We start from the raw sequence: 18,827 nt of genomic DNA, 5'->3' as shown, positions 1-18,827 counted from the left end.
TGTTAATTTCCATCTGAACTCTTGTGTTGCTGCATTTTACACATTTTTACTTTGGGGGAAATGAAAAGATTTCTAAGCAAATTAATACTCAAAATGAATTCAAGCAGGGCTGGGGATGTGGCTCAGTGGCAGAGCACTTGCCTAGCATGCTCAAGGTCCAGGTTCAATCCTAGCACAGGCAAAAAAAAAAAAAAAAAAAAAAAAAAATCAAGCATAATTCAAGCATAGCACTTAAATTTATTGCCATGTGATAAATCTTTCACAAAAATAAGAAAAGAACTCTGGGTGGCTTTGCAAAGCTGAGGCAGTGATGTGGGTAGAGGCCTTGATGCTGGGGGCCCAGGTGGTGGAGGCTGCTGCCCCAGGGGAGCTAGGCCTCAGCACTTGTGCTGTGTAGCAGGCTGGAGAGGAGGAGAGGGAGGCATGTCTGAAGCCAGAGCTCAGGTGAACTCAGGGAGCCTAGAGGCCTGAGGAAGTGACCCTCAGTTTCTTGTCAAGGCTTCCGTGGCAGTTTGCTCTTATCAAGATGTCTGGGCTTTTGGGGACCATATTCCCCCCTACTCCCCACCACATGGATTGACAGTCCTGTATCAGTCCTGTGTCATGGCTGTTCCATGGCACTGCCCAGCCTTCAGACTCAGAGGACAATTCTGTGGTCTTAACAGACATTAGCTTCACATAACACTTAAAAACCTTTTTATTTTTTGATGCTGTTTGTTCAAAGGAAAAGAAAGCAAATTAGAATGCTTTGGAAACAAATTAAAGCTGTAAGTCATTTCCGACATAGGAAATAGGCTTAATGCTACCTCAAATGAAACCAAGTCATTCCACCTTCAGGTCACCTGCACCCCAAAGCTGGACTGAGGAGAAGGTGTGAGCCACAGCACCAGCCAGAGATCCCACATAGACCACAGGATGGGAGTCCATGGCCATTCTTGGGGACAGAGGGGCCTGACAACACAAGTGCTGAGAGGGAGGCGGGCTCAGTCATGTGAAGCAGCTGAGTCCCTGCGAGGATCTCTGGGAGGGCCAGGAGCCAGCCACTGGGATGCATTTGCTTCCTGTGCCCACCTCTCCAGGCCCTTCGTCATCTGGCCTCAGAGCCTTCCACTTCACCTGTCCAAATGAGGGTAAGGGAACGCTCCTAGGCCAAAAGCTAATAAGGACGGCCCAGTCCTGGCTTTTCACAGGTGGAAACCACACAGAGGTACACTGAGGTGCTGGCATGGTTTTTAACCTTTACATCAGGTATGGTGACTGAGGATGTGACAGACCAAAATGACTAGATACCCAGTCCAAGGGGTGCGGAGACAGGCAGAGACGCTGGTCCTGAAGAACTGAAGGGGTGACTGCCGGCTGAAGCAGCTGCCCGGCCTCATCTGGGTCAGGCGCTTCCTATTAGGAAACCTGCAGACGCTTTTTCACATTCTTGACAGTGAAACTAGGCTCCTTGTCTATACTGGGCAGGGACTGGCCAGGGACAGTGTGTGACTTGTAAGGACAGTCCTATGGTTCTCATACCATGATTCTGCTCAACACAGCTCAGTGGCATGTTCCTCAGAGAAGCCCCTTCCTCTAGCTCAGGGACCAAACCCACAGTTTTCATGGCCCCAAAGCATTTTTAAAGTATTAGAAACAAAGAGAAAATCATGTCTTTCATTTCGCCTGGATTATAGCATTAATAAATGAGTCTCCTTTTGCTTTGACTAGCCTGGTTGAAGGAAAACAACTGCTTTCAAAATTAAGCTTTTCTTTTCCCGGTGATGAATACAGAGCAGATTCACTTAACCTGTGTGACGCTCTAGTTGAACTCCAGCTGTAGTTCAGAGGCCAACTCTCCCCAAAGGAGCCTTTTTCTCTCTTTGAGGGAAAGACAAAGAGCCTTGAAAGGCTAGTGCTGCACTGCCCAGGCCAGTGTTTAGGACACTGTGGACTGCTGAGAGGCGTGCACATGCGCGTGCGCGCGCGCACACACACACACACACAAACACACAGGCATGTGTGCCTACATGGCCAAAACAAAGTCTTAAATGTGCTAACAACAACAACAACAACAAAAAATAGTGTGTACTGCTGTGTTTGTTATGTGCCTAGGGCATCAGGATCCTGGGAAGCTCTAGATTTTTGGTTTAGAAATAAAACTGCATGTTGACTAGCAGGTTTTCATGTTTATTATTGTTGTGTGCCCCCAACCCCTTGCACTACAATCTAAGCTGAGTGATCTATTGCCAACTGGCATCAATTCTCCAAATCTAATGGGCGAGGGAAACACGTTTGTGATTCTCTCTGATAGAAGACACACTGGGCATTCTGTCTGCCTCTGTTCCCCAGAAATAAAATAACTAGCAGGGCTGTTTGGCTGGGGTGGTGGGAGGTGCGTCCTGCCTCAGTCAGAATCCATTGTGAACAGCTGGACGTCCTGTGGGTTCCAGTAAAGGCCTACTGCTGAGTTGTAGACCAGAGACCAGACGTAGGGGATGAAAAACTCCTCGGGCTGCTCCTCTTCCACGTATTTGAATTTCAATTCTGGAAATTTCTGCAACAAAAACAAGATGATTTTATCATCTCCCAGTTCCATGCACAGGCAAGAGCAGCAGGAGTTTGTAAGTGGTGTGGTGAATGGAGAATCTCCTCCCCTAGTTGGTCACAGGCTGGAAGCGCCAGGCTTTTAAGACATTTGCTGTACAATGGATCCTCAGGAAATGTAAATAACTTGTGGCAGGAGTGACCCCACTGGTCAGTTAATGTCAGTCTGGCCGACAGTTTGCTGAGGAGGGACCCAAACAGCACATATGACTAAGATGAGACTTATCACAGCTGAGCAAGAGCCCCTCCTTTGGGCCGGACAATGTTCAGGCAAACATCCTCTGGTGTATGAGGCTGGGACCTCATCTGCAGTGTTGAGTCATTCTGGAGATGAGGACCCTCCCTCACAAATCCTGGGCCTTGAACTAAAGAGGGAGACGCTGGCCACAGTATTGGAGTGGGCAGCTTTCCCCATAGCCTTAGCTTTGAAGAGGGGAGCTCAAGGTCACTCTTCAAAGCCTTGCAGGTGCCCTGGGCCTGCACTCCTCAGTCCTGTCCCACAGGGGAGAAGGTGAGCTGCTTAGCAGCCTACAGTGGCACTTACATTATAACAGGATTTGGGCTGCAAAAATTTTCTAATTTGGGGGCTGGGGTTGTGGCTCAGCGGTAGAGAGCTCGCCTAATGCGTGCGAGGCACTGCATTTGATCCTCAGCACCACATAAAAATAAATAAGTAAAATAAAGGTACTGTGTCCAACTACGACTAAAAAAAAAGACAAAAAGACGACGACTACATATCCTATGCCAATTAAAAAAAATAAACAAATAAAATAAAGGTATTTTGTCCAACTACAACTAAAAAATATTAAAAATTTTTTTTCCTAATTTTATTCCTGACCTATATATGTGATCCAGCTTGGACACAGAATGATTCTCCTAGCAGCCTGAGAAGCAGCTGGGACCTACTAAAGCCTTTGGTGCCAGGGCAGCTCTGTCAGGAGAGACTGCAGTTTGGCGATCCCAGTCACAGGTGGGTGGGAGATGAGGGGCAAGCCCAAGGTCCTAGGAGGTGGGGGTGGTGGTGGAAGGCTGAGGAGGAGCGCTGAGAAAGCAAAACCACACATCACAGCCATGACCCCATTACATAGAAGGCCTGGCCCATGAGATTTTCATGCTTTGTTAGTGGCTGCATGCCCACAGATAGTGGCCAGACACTTGAAAAAGTGACAAATGAACGAGTCACTGAAAGGAGGCAGATCTGAAGAACTGCTTGTCTGTCTCAGAGTTTGTCTCAGAGGCAATAGGCCCTGAGTCAGGTTTATAGCTGTAAGTAATGTGGAGAAGATGGTCAATCCTACTTGACATTAGGACCGTGACCCAGAGGTTCACAATCTTCCCATTATGTAGTACATTCAGCAACAGCCGAGGAGGAGCTGGGGTTGTGGCAGCTCGCCCTCTGAGCTATATGGGGCTGGAGGATATGGAGGATGCAGTTGACCAGAGATGACACAGAGCCTTGTGCTTGAAGTTCATAGAGAAAACCTAGGAGCTCAGGGAAGTGACATTTGACTGGAGTCACCTATATGACATGCCTGGCACATTCTGTTTCACTAGTGGCCACCTTATTAAAAAGAAAGTGGTGCCTTACAGCCCATTGCCTTACTGTGTTCACAGCACTGAGCACAATGGGTGCTTATTTCCCATTAGTTTGTTTACTTGTGTATTGCGTTTCCCCCACGAGAATGCAGGTTCTAGGAAGATGGCCACCACACGAGCACCTGTCATACTAATGACATGAAATGTTTGCTGAACTGAATGAATGAATGACTTCACATTTGCACATGACAAGTATGATTAACCCTGTTGTAGAGAAAGGAAAAGTGAGGCTCAACCAGGTTAAGCAACATGCCAGAGGCCACAGCCAGAAGTGGTTGAGGCAGAGGTAAAGGAAAGTCACACCTTCCACCTGCAGCGTCCCAGTCACCAGGGACCCAGTGTGCTCTTGTTGAGAACATGTACAGGTTTTCAAGTTTTTCAACAAATGATGACGAGCTTTAATGTCCCCCCCACCAATAGTACTTTTTTTTTTTTTTTAAAGAGAGAGTGAGAGAGGAGAGAGAGAGAGAGAGAGAGAGAGAGAGAGAGAGAGAGAGAGAGAGAGAGAGAACTTTAATATTTATTTTTTAGTTATCGGCGGATACAACATATTTTGTTTGTATGTGGTGCTGAGGATTGAACCCGGGCCACACGCATGCCAGGCGAGTGCGCTACTGCTTGAGCCACATCCCCAGCCCCACCAATAGTACTTAACCTTTGTGCACAAGTGTGAGTGCCCACATTGTGAAATAAAGGGACTGCTCTGTTGGAGCCCCAGGCTCAGGAGGCCTGGGCTCTGCTCTGACAGCTACTGCTAGGCTGGGCAATTTGGGGCAAGTCATAGCATTTTGCTAGAATGCGATTTTCTTACCGTGTGTAAAGTGAAGGCCTCTGAGCTTCTTCCAGTTCTGACAGGGTGTGGCTTTATGAGATGACCCCAGTAAGGTCTAAACATTTCTTATCCCCTGTCTGCCTCTGGGCTCTGCTGGGCTGGTCCCGAGAAAAGCCTGAATGGGTAGGGCCTAGGCTCAGCTGAGGTCAAGCAACCCTGAGGTCCAGTGGTTGCTGATTGCTGCTTAGACAGCTTTCACAGCAGAGAGTGAGTGTTCCTGAGCTGTCCTAGGTATAGACTATAGATGGTTTGAAAGGTCAAGGCTCTCAACTGCTTAAAACAGCAGGAAGTTGCTGTTGAGAAGCTCTGTGGCCTAGAGAGCTTACAGGTAAGCAGGCTGGGCTCCAAGCCTCAGTCCCCAGAGATGGGATCTTCGGAGCATCTGGTATATTATTGACATATGTCAATATTGTATTGCTAGTTAAGGTCTGACGCTTTCCAAAGAAAGGTTCCCAAACTGCTCTCTTCCACGTGTGTGCCATTGGTGGAAAATCGCTTGGACACCTAGACAGCTCATGCTTACATCCCTGAGTCCACAGCGCCAGCTCTCTATGTCTCAGAGTAAACAACTGAGCTCTGAGCTAGTATTTCTTGGGTTGTTTGCTTGAAACTTTTTACCAGCACTTGAACAGTTCAGAAAGGAGAATCCACGCACAAAAGCAAGAAAAACAAGGGCCTGTTCACCAAACTGTGTACACTAAGCTAACACCTGAAAATACAAGGCAAAGAGCTTCCTCTACTGAAATGAATTGTTTACAAGACCAGTGTCCTGGGAGAACTCTGCAAGGGTGAAAAGTCGGCATAAATCATAAGAGTTTCCACAGTGCCTTTCAGCCAACCTGATGAATGTGACGAGGCTGCTGATAGGCTGGGTCCAAGCTGCATTTAATTGAACCCCTTCCCCAAATGGCCTGTCAGTCTCTGCAGCTGCAGGGAGACTGAAACAGACAGACTTCAACCATGTGCTTCTCTGAGATGTCTTACAAGTCTGAAGGCCAAGGAAAAGAAAGACTAAAGGTTTCATTTAGCACTAAGAACACCGGGGACACATTTGTTGGGACCCAGTCCAAGAAATGTCATGTCTGAAAGTCAAATCAGCAACCCAGAAAAAGTCGCCTTTCCTTTTTGTTTCTTTGCAAGCCTGGGGAGAACAATAATGCCATCCTGTGGGGCTGAGGAGGTCCAGCTTCCTTATTCCACAGTGCCTTTGTCTCTGATCCACCAGCAACACGCTCGATAGTGCAGACCCCGGGTGAGGGCCATGTGGGGATTGTTAGGCCCTCCCTGCTCCGACATGCATCCAGTGCTTCTCTCCCAATCTTCCCTCCTGGACTTCTCAGGACCCCTGTGGACTCTAGGGCTGCAGGGTGCTGCTCTGGGAAGGCAGAGGAGGTGCTAGGGGAGGAGGGGCCTTGGTTTGCCAGTTAAGGCAAGAGCTAGTGCAAGAACTGGCCAGCACAAGGCAGGGTGCTGGTAATGTCAGTCCAGGCTAACCTGGGAGAGCCCTTGGCGTCCATTCCTCTCTGAGGTCCTTATCCTGTGACTCAGCCCAACAAGGAGAGAAAACCCATCTCTGAAGCTTGGAGTTTGGTCTTGATCCAAAGCTACTTACAACAATCCTGTTGTTTTGATTTTTGGAGCCAGAGGTAATGTTAGACTCTCAGTGTGGCCGGAACATTTTTATCAGCTCCAGTGAATCAACCTACCACAGTGGGACATCCGGACGCCCAGCTCAGACAAAGCAGAGGTCTGATTCAGTGGCGGAGACTTGGATCTAACAAGCAGACCAAGAGCCTCACAGCCCGACTCTGCTGTCAGTTATGCGATCTGATGAAAACCCACAGGAAGTTCAGTGAGCAGATGTAGGGCACAACTGTCATAATTATATTACCACAAAAGTTCAGTGGAGATTTCCAGCTTCCACGTAAAGGTTATACAGATAGCATCAGAAACTCTAGCGAGCACCTGGCATGGCTCCAAGGAAGCTTAATACAATTTTAAATCAAACAGCTACACAGCACATTAAAAAACTTAAGCCTGGATTAAGCCTCTGAACAGACAAGTGGACGGGTGACCATTGGCAATGAGGTGACCTGGGATCTGCTGGCAGCTGGTGTGCCCTGATGGATGGGCCAAGCCACTGTCCACAGCACAGGCAGGGTTTGTGGTGGATAGTCCTGTCAGTCCTCTCCACAGATTACTGTCATGTGACTTTGGTCCTTCCTTCAACTAAAAGTAGGTGAGCGTCATGATACAGTGGTACTGCATTTGGGGCTGCAGAGGAAGGAGAGGAGTGACACTCTGCTCCAATGGTGTCATTTAGATTTAGGAAGAGGAACAGGAACAAGCAGGGAGGATGTCTTGAGATGGGGAAAGGGGGTGGACTCCCAGGTAGCTCTGGTTAACATGGGGCCAGGTTTAGACAGCAAACTGGGGGAAAGAATGAACTGAACAATCAGGAAACATCTATGACATCCACTCAGTGGAATTATTGTTTGAGCAAGACTATAGGGAAGACTCTGCCACGTGCAATAGAACAAGTTACAGTGTATCAAATACTGTAAGCCCTGGCAAAAAGAAGTGTGGGTTGGTCAATGAATAATAGCACTGAACGTGTAGTATCTACTTTATGTGAATTTATTTATTTATTCTCTTGAAGGGGTCTAGTTTTGCCTAGGCTGGCCTTGAACAATCCTCCTGCCTCAGCCTCCTAAGCAGCATACCACCATACCTGGCTATGAATTCTTTAAAAAAGAGTCCAGAAGTAAATTCAAAATATAGAAAATCATGAAGGGCCACTTCTTGGAAGTTATAAATTAAGAAAGACAAAGATAAAATTAAAAAGCCCATAATGTCAGCTCTCAGAAGATGAACAAGACACTTCTTATTCCAGGAATGCAGCACTGGCGGTGCACACGGCCCCTGGGAGCTCTCTGGAAGCGTGCTGCCATCAGGAGGACAACCATGAGGTAGCAGACACCACCCTGAAAGCCCAGGCCACCTGGAGTTCAAGAAGCAATTTCACCATTTCTGAGTATCTATAAGTGACACTAATGGCTTCCATATTGGGGAAAAAAGACTCCTCTTCAAAGTAGGAAAGGTACAGGATAAGGTCAAAGCCCATCCAGATGATAAGGTCTCTAAAAGCTTGCCATCATTTAACCAACCAGAATTTGAAGCCCGTGAGAGTCCGAAGCCTGAGCATGTGCCCCTGCTGGGCCCTTCCTTACCAGGTGAGGGGCCATGGGAAGGAGAGCTTTTCTGTCTTTAGTTTTCAATGTCTCTGTTCTGGGGGCTGATGAGTAGCCTGGAGCAGAAGGAAGGACAGTCCCTCTGCTGCAGGCTGCATCTGGAAGGGGACCTGACGGTGTAGGGAACCTTGTGAGCACGAGGCTAATGGCTCTCCCTGGACTAGCTGTTAGTGTGGTGTGCCAGCAATTGGAAGTTGCATTTGTGGGGTACAGGGAAGGTGGCCTCAAGGACTGGTGTGAAAAGTGTGCTCATCTGCTAATATGAGTAGAGAGCAGGTTGAGGATATTTATAATTAAAAAGTCATTAGCTTTGCTGTGTCAACTCCTCGTCACTGTCCTTGCGCCAATTCCAAATCAGGAGGCTGGAAGGCAGGAATGTTTTGATCCTGAGGTAGGAGGGGTACAAAAATAGAGTTTATTGTAGAACTTATTTTGCTGAAAGTTGGCCTAGAGAAGAGCCAGGAATGTCTGAAACTATTTGTCCTTCTATGGTGGGCTCACTGTCACAAGGAGGACCCAGATGCCTGGCCAAGAGCAAGTTCTCAGGAAACCAATGCATTTCTATGAGATGAAATTCTAACTAGAATATAAGCTCCATGAGGGCAGGGATCCCACCCGCCCACAACAGGGCTCCCCTAATACTTAGAATACTGCCAAAGGCTTAACAGATATTTGCTAAGCAAATGAATTAGCAAACAACAAATAAAGGGGTAGAAATTATCTGTGGACAAAGGTAGAATTACATATAAAATAAAATGTGGCCCTGTATACTAAGTGAAATTAATGAAATAACTGGTAAAAATTATTTGGGATCAATATTTATCAACTATACGTTATAGTTATTTTAGGCAATATTTAGCCCATTGTACTCTAAGAATTAACTGAGCTGTGCTATTTAGAATTTGGGGGACAACAGTCTAACAGATTAATTTACTTCTCAAATTGCCTGCTATCCTACCATTGTGAAAGTCTCACCTAGGAAAATCCAGCTCACAGATAATGAACCAATAATGCTAACAGAGAGGGTCATCTGTCATATTTCATATATGTTATGAAACTTCATATGAAATTATGAAAAGGAAATGAACTCCTTAACAAGTTCATGAGTTATAGATAGTTATGGGCTAGACTGATGCATAAAACATAAGCTGAGAAGTTCCATTTTTATTAGTCCCTTACCTTTGACTCTTGTCAAGGTTTTAGTAAGGTTAAAAAAAAAGCAAGCATATGACCTCAAAATAAGAGTTAAACCCTAACTACTATGTTTGTGATAATCTTTCTTTATGGTAAAAATTTTTCCAAGACTAATTTACGAACCAGGGTGGTAGAAGATGAGGAGTTCAAGGAAGATTCTGAATCTTGTTTAGAGTTGTTGTTTGCCATATTTGAGATACTTTTGCTGGGATTACATGTGTAAAGACATATAGAAGATGGGGGGACAAGAGCAGAGACAGAAGGTCTGCCCATTGACTTGCCCAGAGGATGTGTCACTAAGTAAAGGAGTCTGGGTGATTTTATCAGGTGGGGACATAGACTTTGCCACAGGATGTCCAAAAGATATCTGGAAAGAATTCCAATCAAGACAGATATGGAGATAAGAAATCTTTAATTTCTCAGGAGCTATCTTCTTGGATCACTCCTAGGATTTAAACTGTAAACACACTTGACAGTTTTTTAAGTCTCCAATGGTATTACCCACACTATCAGAAAATCATGCCTTGATTGTTCCTGAGCAAGAGGTAAAAACTAGGCTCTGGTAATCAACATTCCTTTGCATCCTTGACAGAAGAGGGTTTTTTTTTTTTTCTCCTTTCTTTTTGCTTATGGAAAGAACAACCTACCCAGGCTGGGTATAGGACCTGGGTTCAATCCTCAGCACTGCCAAAACAAAACAAAACAAAACAAAAAAAACCAACCACCTTCTCTTGGTGGTATGTGGAAATCCTGTGGTTGCTAAGCCAGTGATGTTTTTCCAATCTATGTGGAGAAAATCATACTTAAATCCCATAACTCTTTGTTTTGTTCTGTTTTTTTGATGTGCTGGGGATCAAACCTGGGCCTAAAGCATGCTAGGCCAACACTCTGGCACTGAACTTTACCCCTAAATCCACAATTCTAAAGAATATTTTTAGAGTGAAGAGGAGGAAGTTCAATCTGTATCTCCCATGGCCATATTTCCCAGGGATCCAAGCATGATCCATGATGAACTGAGCCAGTCCTGTGGCTTCCCTTCCCAGCGCGACAATCTTGGCTCCACGGTTATCCCAAAATGTATCATCAACAAATTTGAAAACACATAATGCGATCTGTTTACTTTTTCATAGCCATAAGGACTAACAAAGAGAATTAGGAAATCTAGAAGTCAGTATCTGGGCCTTGGCTAGGCCGGCTCCATGACACAAAAAGGTGGAGAAACATGCCTGGGGCCCAGAACACAGTGAAGGTGAGCAGCAAAAAACATGGGAAAGGTGGCTCTAAATGGTGGTGCAGGACAATCTAGTTGGTTCAAATTTTGCTAGGAGCTTCCTAGTTCCACTAGTTTGCAAACAATTATTTTTTATGTCACTGTTGTTATCTTCAAAGATGCTGGTGATAATGCAAATCAGAATCTGAATGAGGTGCTAAGAGTTCTTCCACAGAGTAACAACACTACTTTCCATACTGAAGTCCTGAAAAGCCTACACAGATCCTGCCATGGTTCATCTCCTACAAAGCTCCATGCCACCTTGCAAGCTGCTCCAAGTGCAGGGGCTGAACAGGCAGAATGTTAACCAGAGGGCAGCACAGTGCTCTGGATAAATTATCTGAATTCCCTTTCTTAGACAAAGGTCTCTCTGCAGTTAGAATGGAAAGGCAAAGACCATGCTGAGCTGGAGACTGGCAAGGCTGGGCTCATAAAGGTTTCCCTCCAGAGTTCTTAGAAACGTCCTGGGAAGGCTCATAGCAAATGAATGAACAGCACTCGGAGGTTGACTAGAATGTAACAGCGGGGCCTGGTGCCAGCCAGTGATGACTTTGGGCTGGTAAGGCCACAGGAACCCTGATGCTTGGCTTGGGAAAGTGAGTGATGGGGATGGAGGGAGAGGGTCGAAGGGCACTTTGGTGTTTCTCAAGTCATGCCTGTCTCTTCAACTGTCACCCTTCACTCCTACCTTCCTGAAATAGAAGCAGGACCATTCAGATAGCCCAGAGACTGGACAGCCACAGAATGTGCTCAGGGTCCTTCTTTATTCTGGCACAGCCACAGAGCAACTAAACAGCCAGCTAAAGAGAGCACGTTTTTATTGTCAATATTGTGACAGAAAAGAAAAATAATACTTCAAATTCTCTGCTTTCCAAAACCAGTGCAGAGACAGGATAATAAACAAGGGCAGACAATGACTATAAATCAAACATGATCCAGATCTCAGCCTGCCTGCCCCTGAGGAAAATACTCACAGAAAGCTAACAAATGTAAAAGTACTAATATTTATAAACTGAAGGTTGACTCTTTCACTTACAAATCTGCTCTTTGCCATTCGGGAATCTGCTTTTACCCTTTCCTGGATGAGAAAACTACTCAGTATATGAGCAGTTCAAAAAATTGGCCACCATATCCAAACTGGAGTCTTGAACTAGTCTCAGGGACATTAGAAACTCAACTGCATAGGTACAAAGCCATGCAATTTGAATTTTTCTCTATTTTTTAATGAAGATAACATTTTCATATTTTATAACATTGTGAACAAGCAACAACACGGCAAACAGTTTATAAAGGAAAATTATGTTGCTAGGTGGCAAAGTGATGACACCGGCTGAGACTGGGACACCAGGGTAGATGAATAGGCCGCTGCTGGAGCCCTGGCCCTTCGTGACCGCTCAAGTCCTGGTCATCAGGGCCACAGAGGAGCACACTTGGACTCGCGTGCACGGTGGCCAGAAGCAGCCAGGTGAGGAAGATGGAGATGTGTTTGATCTGTGTGCTGCAGATATGGAGTCTAGCTACGATCCCAGCTATCAACTCAGGACTCTGCAGGAAGACACCCTATCTTGTGCCATTCGTAGTTGGAAATCTGAAGCTGTGCCAGATATAACGCTTTTCTGTTCTGCTTTACTTCCCCAGGTGAGACAGATTGGAGGTGGCAGGAAGCAGCAAGCTGACACTTAATGCTCTCTAAGGCAGCTATTACAGTTACCAATTATTTGAAATTTAAATAAATGTCATAAGAAAGCATAAACTTTTATGACCATTATGTACCCCTGCCATCTAGAATAAGAATGATAGCACAGAAGAAAATTCAGGATGTCTGAATTTTAGAGCTGGCCCTGACACTGACCATCTTAGACCAATAATGTCACCTCTTTGACACTGAATTACCTCATCTGTAAACCATCATGAATGACCAGGCGTGCTCTGACCAGCGGCCAAAGACTGGTCCTGCTGGTGAAATGATTCCCATGGGGCTGCAGGTCCAACATGGGCCAGGTGGGGCTATTGGCTGGACTCAGTGCTTGTCCAAATGATGCCATAGAAGGGCCCTAAGAGAACTCATCTCCTTCCCGTGGCAGAGGTCATAGCCAAAGGAACACTGAAAAGCAGAGAGCCTCTTCTCTTCTGTCTTTTGGTCTCTAACACTATTTTTTCAAATCAAGATTCCAGAAAGCAATAAAACATCTGAAGGTGATGTATTTAAATACAGTCATTTCCAAAACATGACAGTGGTCTCAGAGTAAGTAAATGCACTTAATAGAGTAGGCTTTAATTATTCCAAATTTACTTCTTCCAATAAAGAAAGAGGCATTGCTTTTCTCTTGCTTTCTGGGATCAAGCATGGATAATTTGGTTTGTTAGACACTGCAAGCATGAACATAAACAATATTGGAATTTACCTTGAAAATATTCCCAAAACATTTTAAAGGATCTTTTGAAGGGAAATTTTTTTTTGTGGGGGTACTAAGGATTGAACTCAGGGGCACTCGACCAGCCCTATTTTGTATTTTATTTAGAGATAGGGGTCTCACTGAGTTGCTTAGCACCTCACTGTTGTTGAGGCTGGCTTTGAACTCATGATCCTTCTGCCTCAGGCTCCCGAGTTACAGGGATTACAGGCGTGTACCACCGAGCCTGGCTTTGAAGGGAAATTCTAAATTTAAATAGTCAACATACTATATCTTAATATTTGGTTATAAGAAGCAATAGATATTCTTTCATATTTGGATTTATTTAGAGAAGAGAATATAAAACTGCTTATTTTTGTAAAATAATAATAAATAATAAATAATATTTTCAAAAATGGCCATACTATGAAAAGTGCTATATAGATTTAATGCAATTCCTATTAAAATTCTGATGATATTCTTCACTGGAAAAAACAGTTCTGAAATTCATTTGGAAAAATAAGAGACCCAGAATAGCAAACCTTAATAAGAAAAGTGAAGCAGAAGGCATCATAATACTAGACCTCAAATTATACTACAGAACTATAATAACAAAAACAGCATGGTACTGGAACCAAAACAGGCATAAAGACCAGTGGAATAGGATAGAAGACACAGAGACAATCCCACTTAAGTACAAATAACTGATACTAGACAAAGGTGCCAAAAACATAATTGAAGAAAAGGTAGCCCTTTTAAACAAACAATGCTGGGAAAACTGGGAATCTATATGTAGAAGAATGAAATTTAACCCCTATCACTTAAGCTGCACAAAAGTCAACTCAAAGTGGACCAAAGACCTAGGAATTAGACCAGAAACCCTGAAATTGCTAGAAGAAAACATAGGCCAAAAACTTCAACATGTCAGCACAGGAATCAACTTCCTTAACAAGACTCCTAAAGCACAAGCAATAAAACAAACAAACAAACAAACAAACAAAAACCAATAAGTGGGATGACATCAAATTAAAAAGCTCTACATAGCAAAGGAAATAATTAAGAGTGTGAAGAAAGAGTCTACAGAATGGGAGATCTTTGCCACCTCTCCTCAGGGCATTAATATCCAGAATATACAAAGAGCTAAAAAAATAAAAAACAAAATAACCCAATCAATAAATGGACGAACAGATACTTCTCAAAAGAAGAAACACAAATGGTCTCGACAAATGAAAAAATGTTCAACATTTCTAGCAATTAGGGAAATAACAAATCAAAACTACATTGATATTTCATCTCATTGCAGTTAGAATGGTGATTATCAAGAATACAAATAGGGGCTGGGGATGTAGCTCAGTGGCAGAGCGCTTGCCTCATACATGTGAGGCACTGGGTTCATTCCTCAGCACCACATAAACAAAATAATAAAGATTAAAAAAATACAAATAATAATAAATGTTAGAGAAGGATATGGGGGAAAAGGTACACTCATACACTGTTGGTAGGACTGCAAATTAGTGCAACCACTCTGGAAAGCAGCATGGGGACTCCACAAAAAAAATAGGAATGGAACCACCATATGACCATATCCATATCCAGTCATCCCACTCCTCAGGATATATATCAAAAAGATTTAAAATCATCATACTGCAGTGACACAGCTACTTCAATGTTTATAGCAGCACAATTCATAATAGCCAAGCTATGGAACCAACTTAAATGCCCTTCAACATATGAATGGATAAAGAAAATGTGGTAATGTATATACAATGGAATATTACTCAGACATTATGGCATTTGCTGGTAAATAGATGGAACTGAAGACTATCAGGCTAAGTGAAATAAGCCAGTTCCGAAAGCCAAAGGTAAAATGATATGCAGAAGCTAATCCAAAACTGGGGGAAAGGGGTGGGGGGTAAAAAAATAAGAGAAAGGAAATAAAAAAGGGAGAGGGAATGTCAACAAAATAGAGGAAAGATCAGTGTAGTAGACAAAGAGGTTTGAGGAGAAGGAAGAAGGTACAGGAAAAGGAAAGAATAGTGGAATAAATCTGACAAAACTTTCATATGTGCATGCACAGATATGGCCCAGTGAGTCCCAGTACAGGTGTATCCATAGGACACTAATTAAAAAAAAAAAAAAAGTCAACTGTGTATCTGACATTATATATAGCTAAAAAGAGTAAAATAAAATTTTGGTCTAAATAAGAAAACAAGGTGAAAACTATAAATCTCCCCTATGTAGGAGCTGGAAGTATAGCTCAGTGGTAGAATACTTGCCTAGCATGCTCAAGGCCCTGGGTTCAATCCCTAGCACTAGGGATGGGGTTGGGTGGGGGAAAGAAATGAAAGAGAACTAATGTATACTCACTATCTAAAGCATGACAACATAAATTCCTGGGACTTTTAAAATGTTGCTTTATTTTCAAAAAATTAATTAATTTGTTCTAATTTGTTATACATGACAGCAGACTGCATTTCAGTTCATAGTACACAAATGGAGCATAATTATTTCTCTGGTTGTACACAACGTAAAGTTACACCATTCATGTCTTCATACATTTACCTAGGGTAATGATATCCATTTCATTCCACCATCCTTCCTACCCTCATACTCTCCTTTACCCTCCCTCCCCTTTGCCCAATCCAAAGTTCCTCCATTCTTCCCATGCTCCCTCCCACCCCCATTATGGATCAACATCCACTTATCAGAGAAAATACCTGGCCTTTGGTTTTTTGGGATTGACTTATTTCACTTAGCATGATATTCTCTAACTCCACCCATTTACCAGCAAATGCCATGATTTTATTCTCTTTTAATGCTAAATAATATTATATTGTGTATATATACTAGTTTCTTTACCCATTCATTTACTGAAGGACATCTAGGTTGGTTCCAAAATTTAGCTATTATGAATTGAGCTGCTATAAACATTGATGTGGCTGTGTCACTCTAGTATGGTGTTTTAAAGTCCTTTGGGTATAGTCCAAGGAGTGGGATAGCTGGGTCAAATGGTGGTTCCATTCCAAATTTTCTGAGGAATCTCCACATTGCTTTCCAGATTGATTGCACCAATTTGCAGTCCCACCAGCAATGTATGAGTGTGTCTTCCCCAACCCCCACCCACCACATCCTCACCAATACTTATTGTTGCTTGTATTCTTGATAACTGCCAGTCTGACTGGAGTTAGATGAAATCTTAGTTTTTTAAAAAATATATATGCACATATTTTTAGTTATAGATGGACACAATACTTTTATTTTGTTTTTATTTTTATTTTTTTAATATGGTGTTGGGGATCAAACCCAGTACCTCACGTATGCCAGGCAAGTGCTCTCCCACTGAGCCACAACCCTGGCCCTAGAATAGTTTTGATTTGCATTTCTGTAATTGCTAGAGATGTTGAACATTTCTTCATATATTTGTTGATTGATTGCATATTCTTCTGAGAAGTGTCTGTTCAGTTCCTTAGCCCATATTTTGATTGGATTATTATTATTATTTTTTTAATATTATGTTTTTTGAATTCTTTATATATCCTGGAGATTAGTGCTTTATCTGATGTATGGTAAAAATTTAAATGTTGTAATTTACATATACTATAGAAAAATCTTCCATGATTTCTCCACTCTAGTGAACATAAAAAATACTTTCTGATGAAGAAAGATATTTTAAGATAAAACTTCTGATTAAATTCCTCCTGTGAGAAGCTATGATCTGAATATTTGTGTCCCCACCAAATTAACATGTTGAGACCAAAGTGATGTAGGGCCTCTGGGAGGTGAATGAGATTAGTGACCTTATAAGAGAGAACCAGAGCTAGCTACTTATTGTCTTCCACCATAGAAGCACATAGCTAAAAGGATACTGTCTATGAACCAGAAAATGGGCCCTCACCAGAAATCAAATCTGCTGGACTTCCAGCCTCTACAACTGTAAGAAATCAATTTTTAATATTTTTATAAACCCCCCATTTCTATGGTATTTTGTTGGATCAGCCTGAACAGACTAAGACAAAAAATGACCTGCTCACCCATTCATCCTTCCTTCCTTTTCATTAATTCTACATTATAATTACATAAACACCTGATTTAAAAATATAATATTTTAATTCAATAATGGATAATACAAAATAATAGTCTTCTTTGGCATCAGGCTGACGGATCTTTATCATTTGCCTATGACTACACCAATCAAATGTTGGACCCTTAGTTATTTTCCTGGCTGCTCTGGGGGTCAGGGCTATAGCAGTGGGCTAGGCTGGCAGTGAGAGGTGTGGCTGGCTGCTGGCCAGGGCCCTGGTATGAGGAAGTGGGGAAGGGCTAGGAGCCTGCAAGCTGAGGGCTCACTTGGCACCACCACAGGCCCAACGTTTGTTCAGGGAGAATTATCCACAAAGAGAAGTGAAGAGGGTAGTACCATGAACCCTGTGTGCCCACTGTCCAACTCCAAGTCATTAACTCATGGCCATTCTTATTTCATCTACTTCAATTCCCTCCTCTGAATTGTTTTGGTGCCAATTCTGGACATTATATAATTCTGTCCATAAGTATTATCAAATAGGTAAGAACTTTTTGCTCTACTTTAAGATAACTCAATATGAGAATAAATTATAGGGTGACCCTTTGTACCATAAAAGCATTTAATAAAAATATGAAATATGGTCTCTGCCCTTAAGGATCTTAACATTTACTTGGAGAGCTAAGATAAATGTAAATGGAAAAAAAATCACTAAAAAGCAATCCCAATGTAACCTAACGTTAGAGGGTACCATGTAATGATTGCCAGTTCTGATTTGAATGGATCCTAGGATCTCCACAAAGTAGCTGCACGTGACCTCTTAGCTTTATCTGCTTCCTCTTCTTGCACAAACCATCAGCTTCCGCGCAAAGAACTCCACAAGTTCTCTGCGCCCTCTAGGCTCATGCCACCTCCAAGTCTTGGAACTAGGTTATCTACCCCCACATCACTACCTCTGAGCTGACCCAAATGCTTCCCCTTTTACAGACAGTTCTGCATGGTCCTCCCCAAGCTCAGCCCTGTCTGTTTATAGCATTTTTCTGCACATTTCCCACAAGGTAACCTGGCTGGATCCAGGTCTGGATATGGATAAGGTTATTCATTTATGTCATGATGGACATAAATGTTTTGAAGGCTGTGCATATGCCACCTACAGCTCCAGGAAAGACTTTGCAGACTGAGGAAGAGCACTCTGCCAAGGGTTATGGTGGCTTAGGAGAAGAGACCCTGTGAACAAGAGCAGTGAGGGGAGGCTCACAAGACAGTAAATTTGGTTTGGTTTTGAGAGACAGGGGAGTATGTGAAGGCTCTCTGAGCAGAGAGGATTATTTAGAAGCCTGGCCAACTAAGAAACAGGATCAAGCCTTCCCACATAGTGACCCCTCTGAGAAATTCCTGGGTAGTGAGGGGAGCATGAGCAAAAAGCCCCATAATGAAATCTGATTGTGCTAGTCTGTGCTTAAAAAAGCCCTTTCTGATGGCAACCACTGCCATGGTAGACGCAAAAGCACAGGCAGAGCCTTTCTGCACTGGGTGTGCATAACTAGGCACAGAGCCAAGACATTCAAAAACCATTATGGGACAAGACAGGGAGTGATAAGGACCCTGTAGAGTGCACTAAAAAGTGTAACTCATGGGGCTCTGGGAAAGGAGAAATTAAGTTGGGAGCATCAAGAAGGGTTTCAAG

At 43.3% G+C, this 18,827-nt stretch overlaps 1 protein-coding gene across 2 annotated transcripts in view; it reads right to left on the bottom strand.

The window, feature by feature from the left end:
- Positions 1-561: 561 nt before the first annotated feature.
- The window catches only part of Dym (dymeclin), a 354,439-nt gene continuing 336,173 nt past the window's right edge, over positions 562-18,827 (bottom strand). For both annotated transcript variants that reach the window (XM_076836810.2, XM_076836811.2), the window contains exon 17: positions 562-2,536. In XM_076836810.2, coding sequence (XP_076692925.1) covers positions 2,387-2,536 — 150 coding nt within the window. In that variant the 3' untranslated portion in view covers positions 562-2,386. The remainder of the gene's footprint in view (positions 2,537-18,827) is intronic.

Source organism: Callospermophilus lateralis, chromosome 17 (assembly GCF_048772815.1).
Source record: "Callospermophilus lateralis isolate mCalLat2 chromosome 17, mCalLat2.hap1, whole genome shotgun sequence".
Taxonomy (NCBI): domain Eukaryota; kingdom Metazoa; phylum Chordata; class Mammalia; order Rodentia; family Sciuridae; genus Callospermophilus; species Callospermophilus lateralis.
Note: the sequence above shows the minus strand (reverse complement) of the source record. Positions and strands in the feature narration are given on the sequence as shown.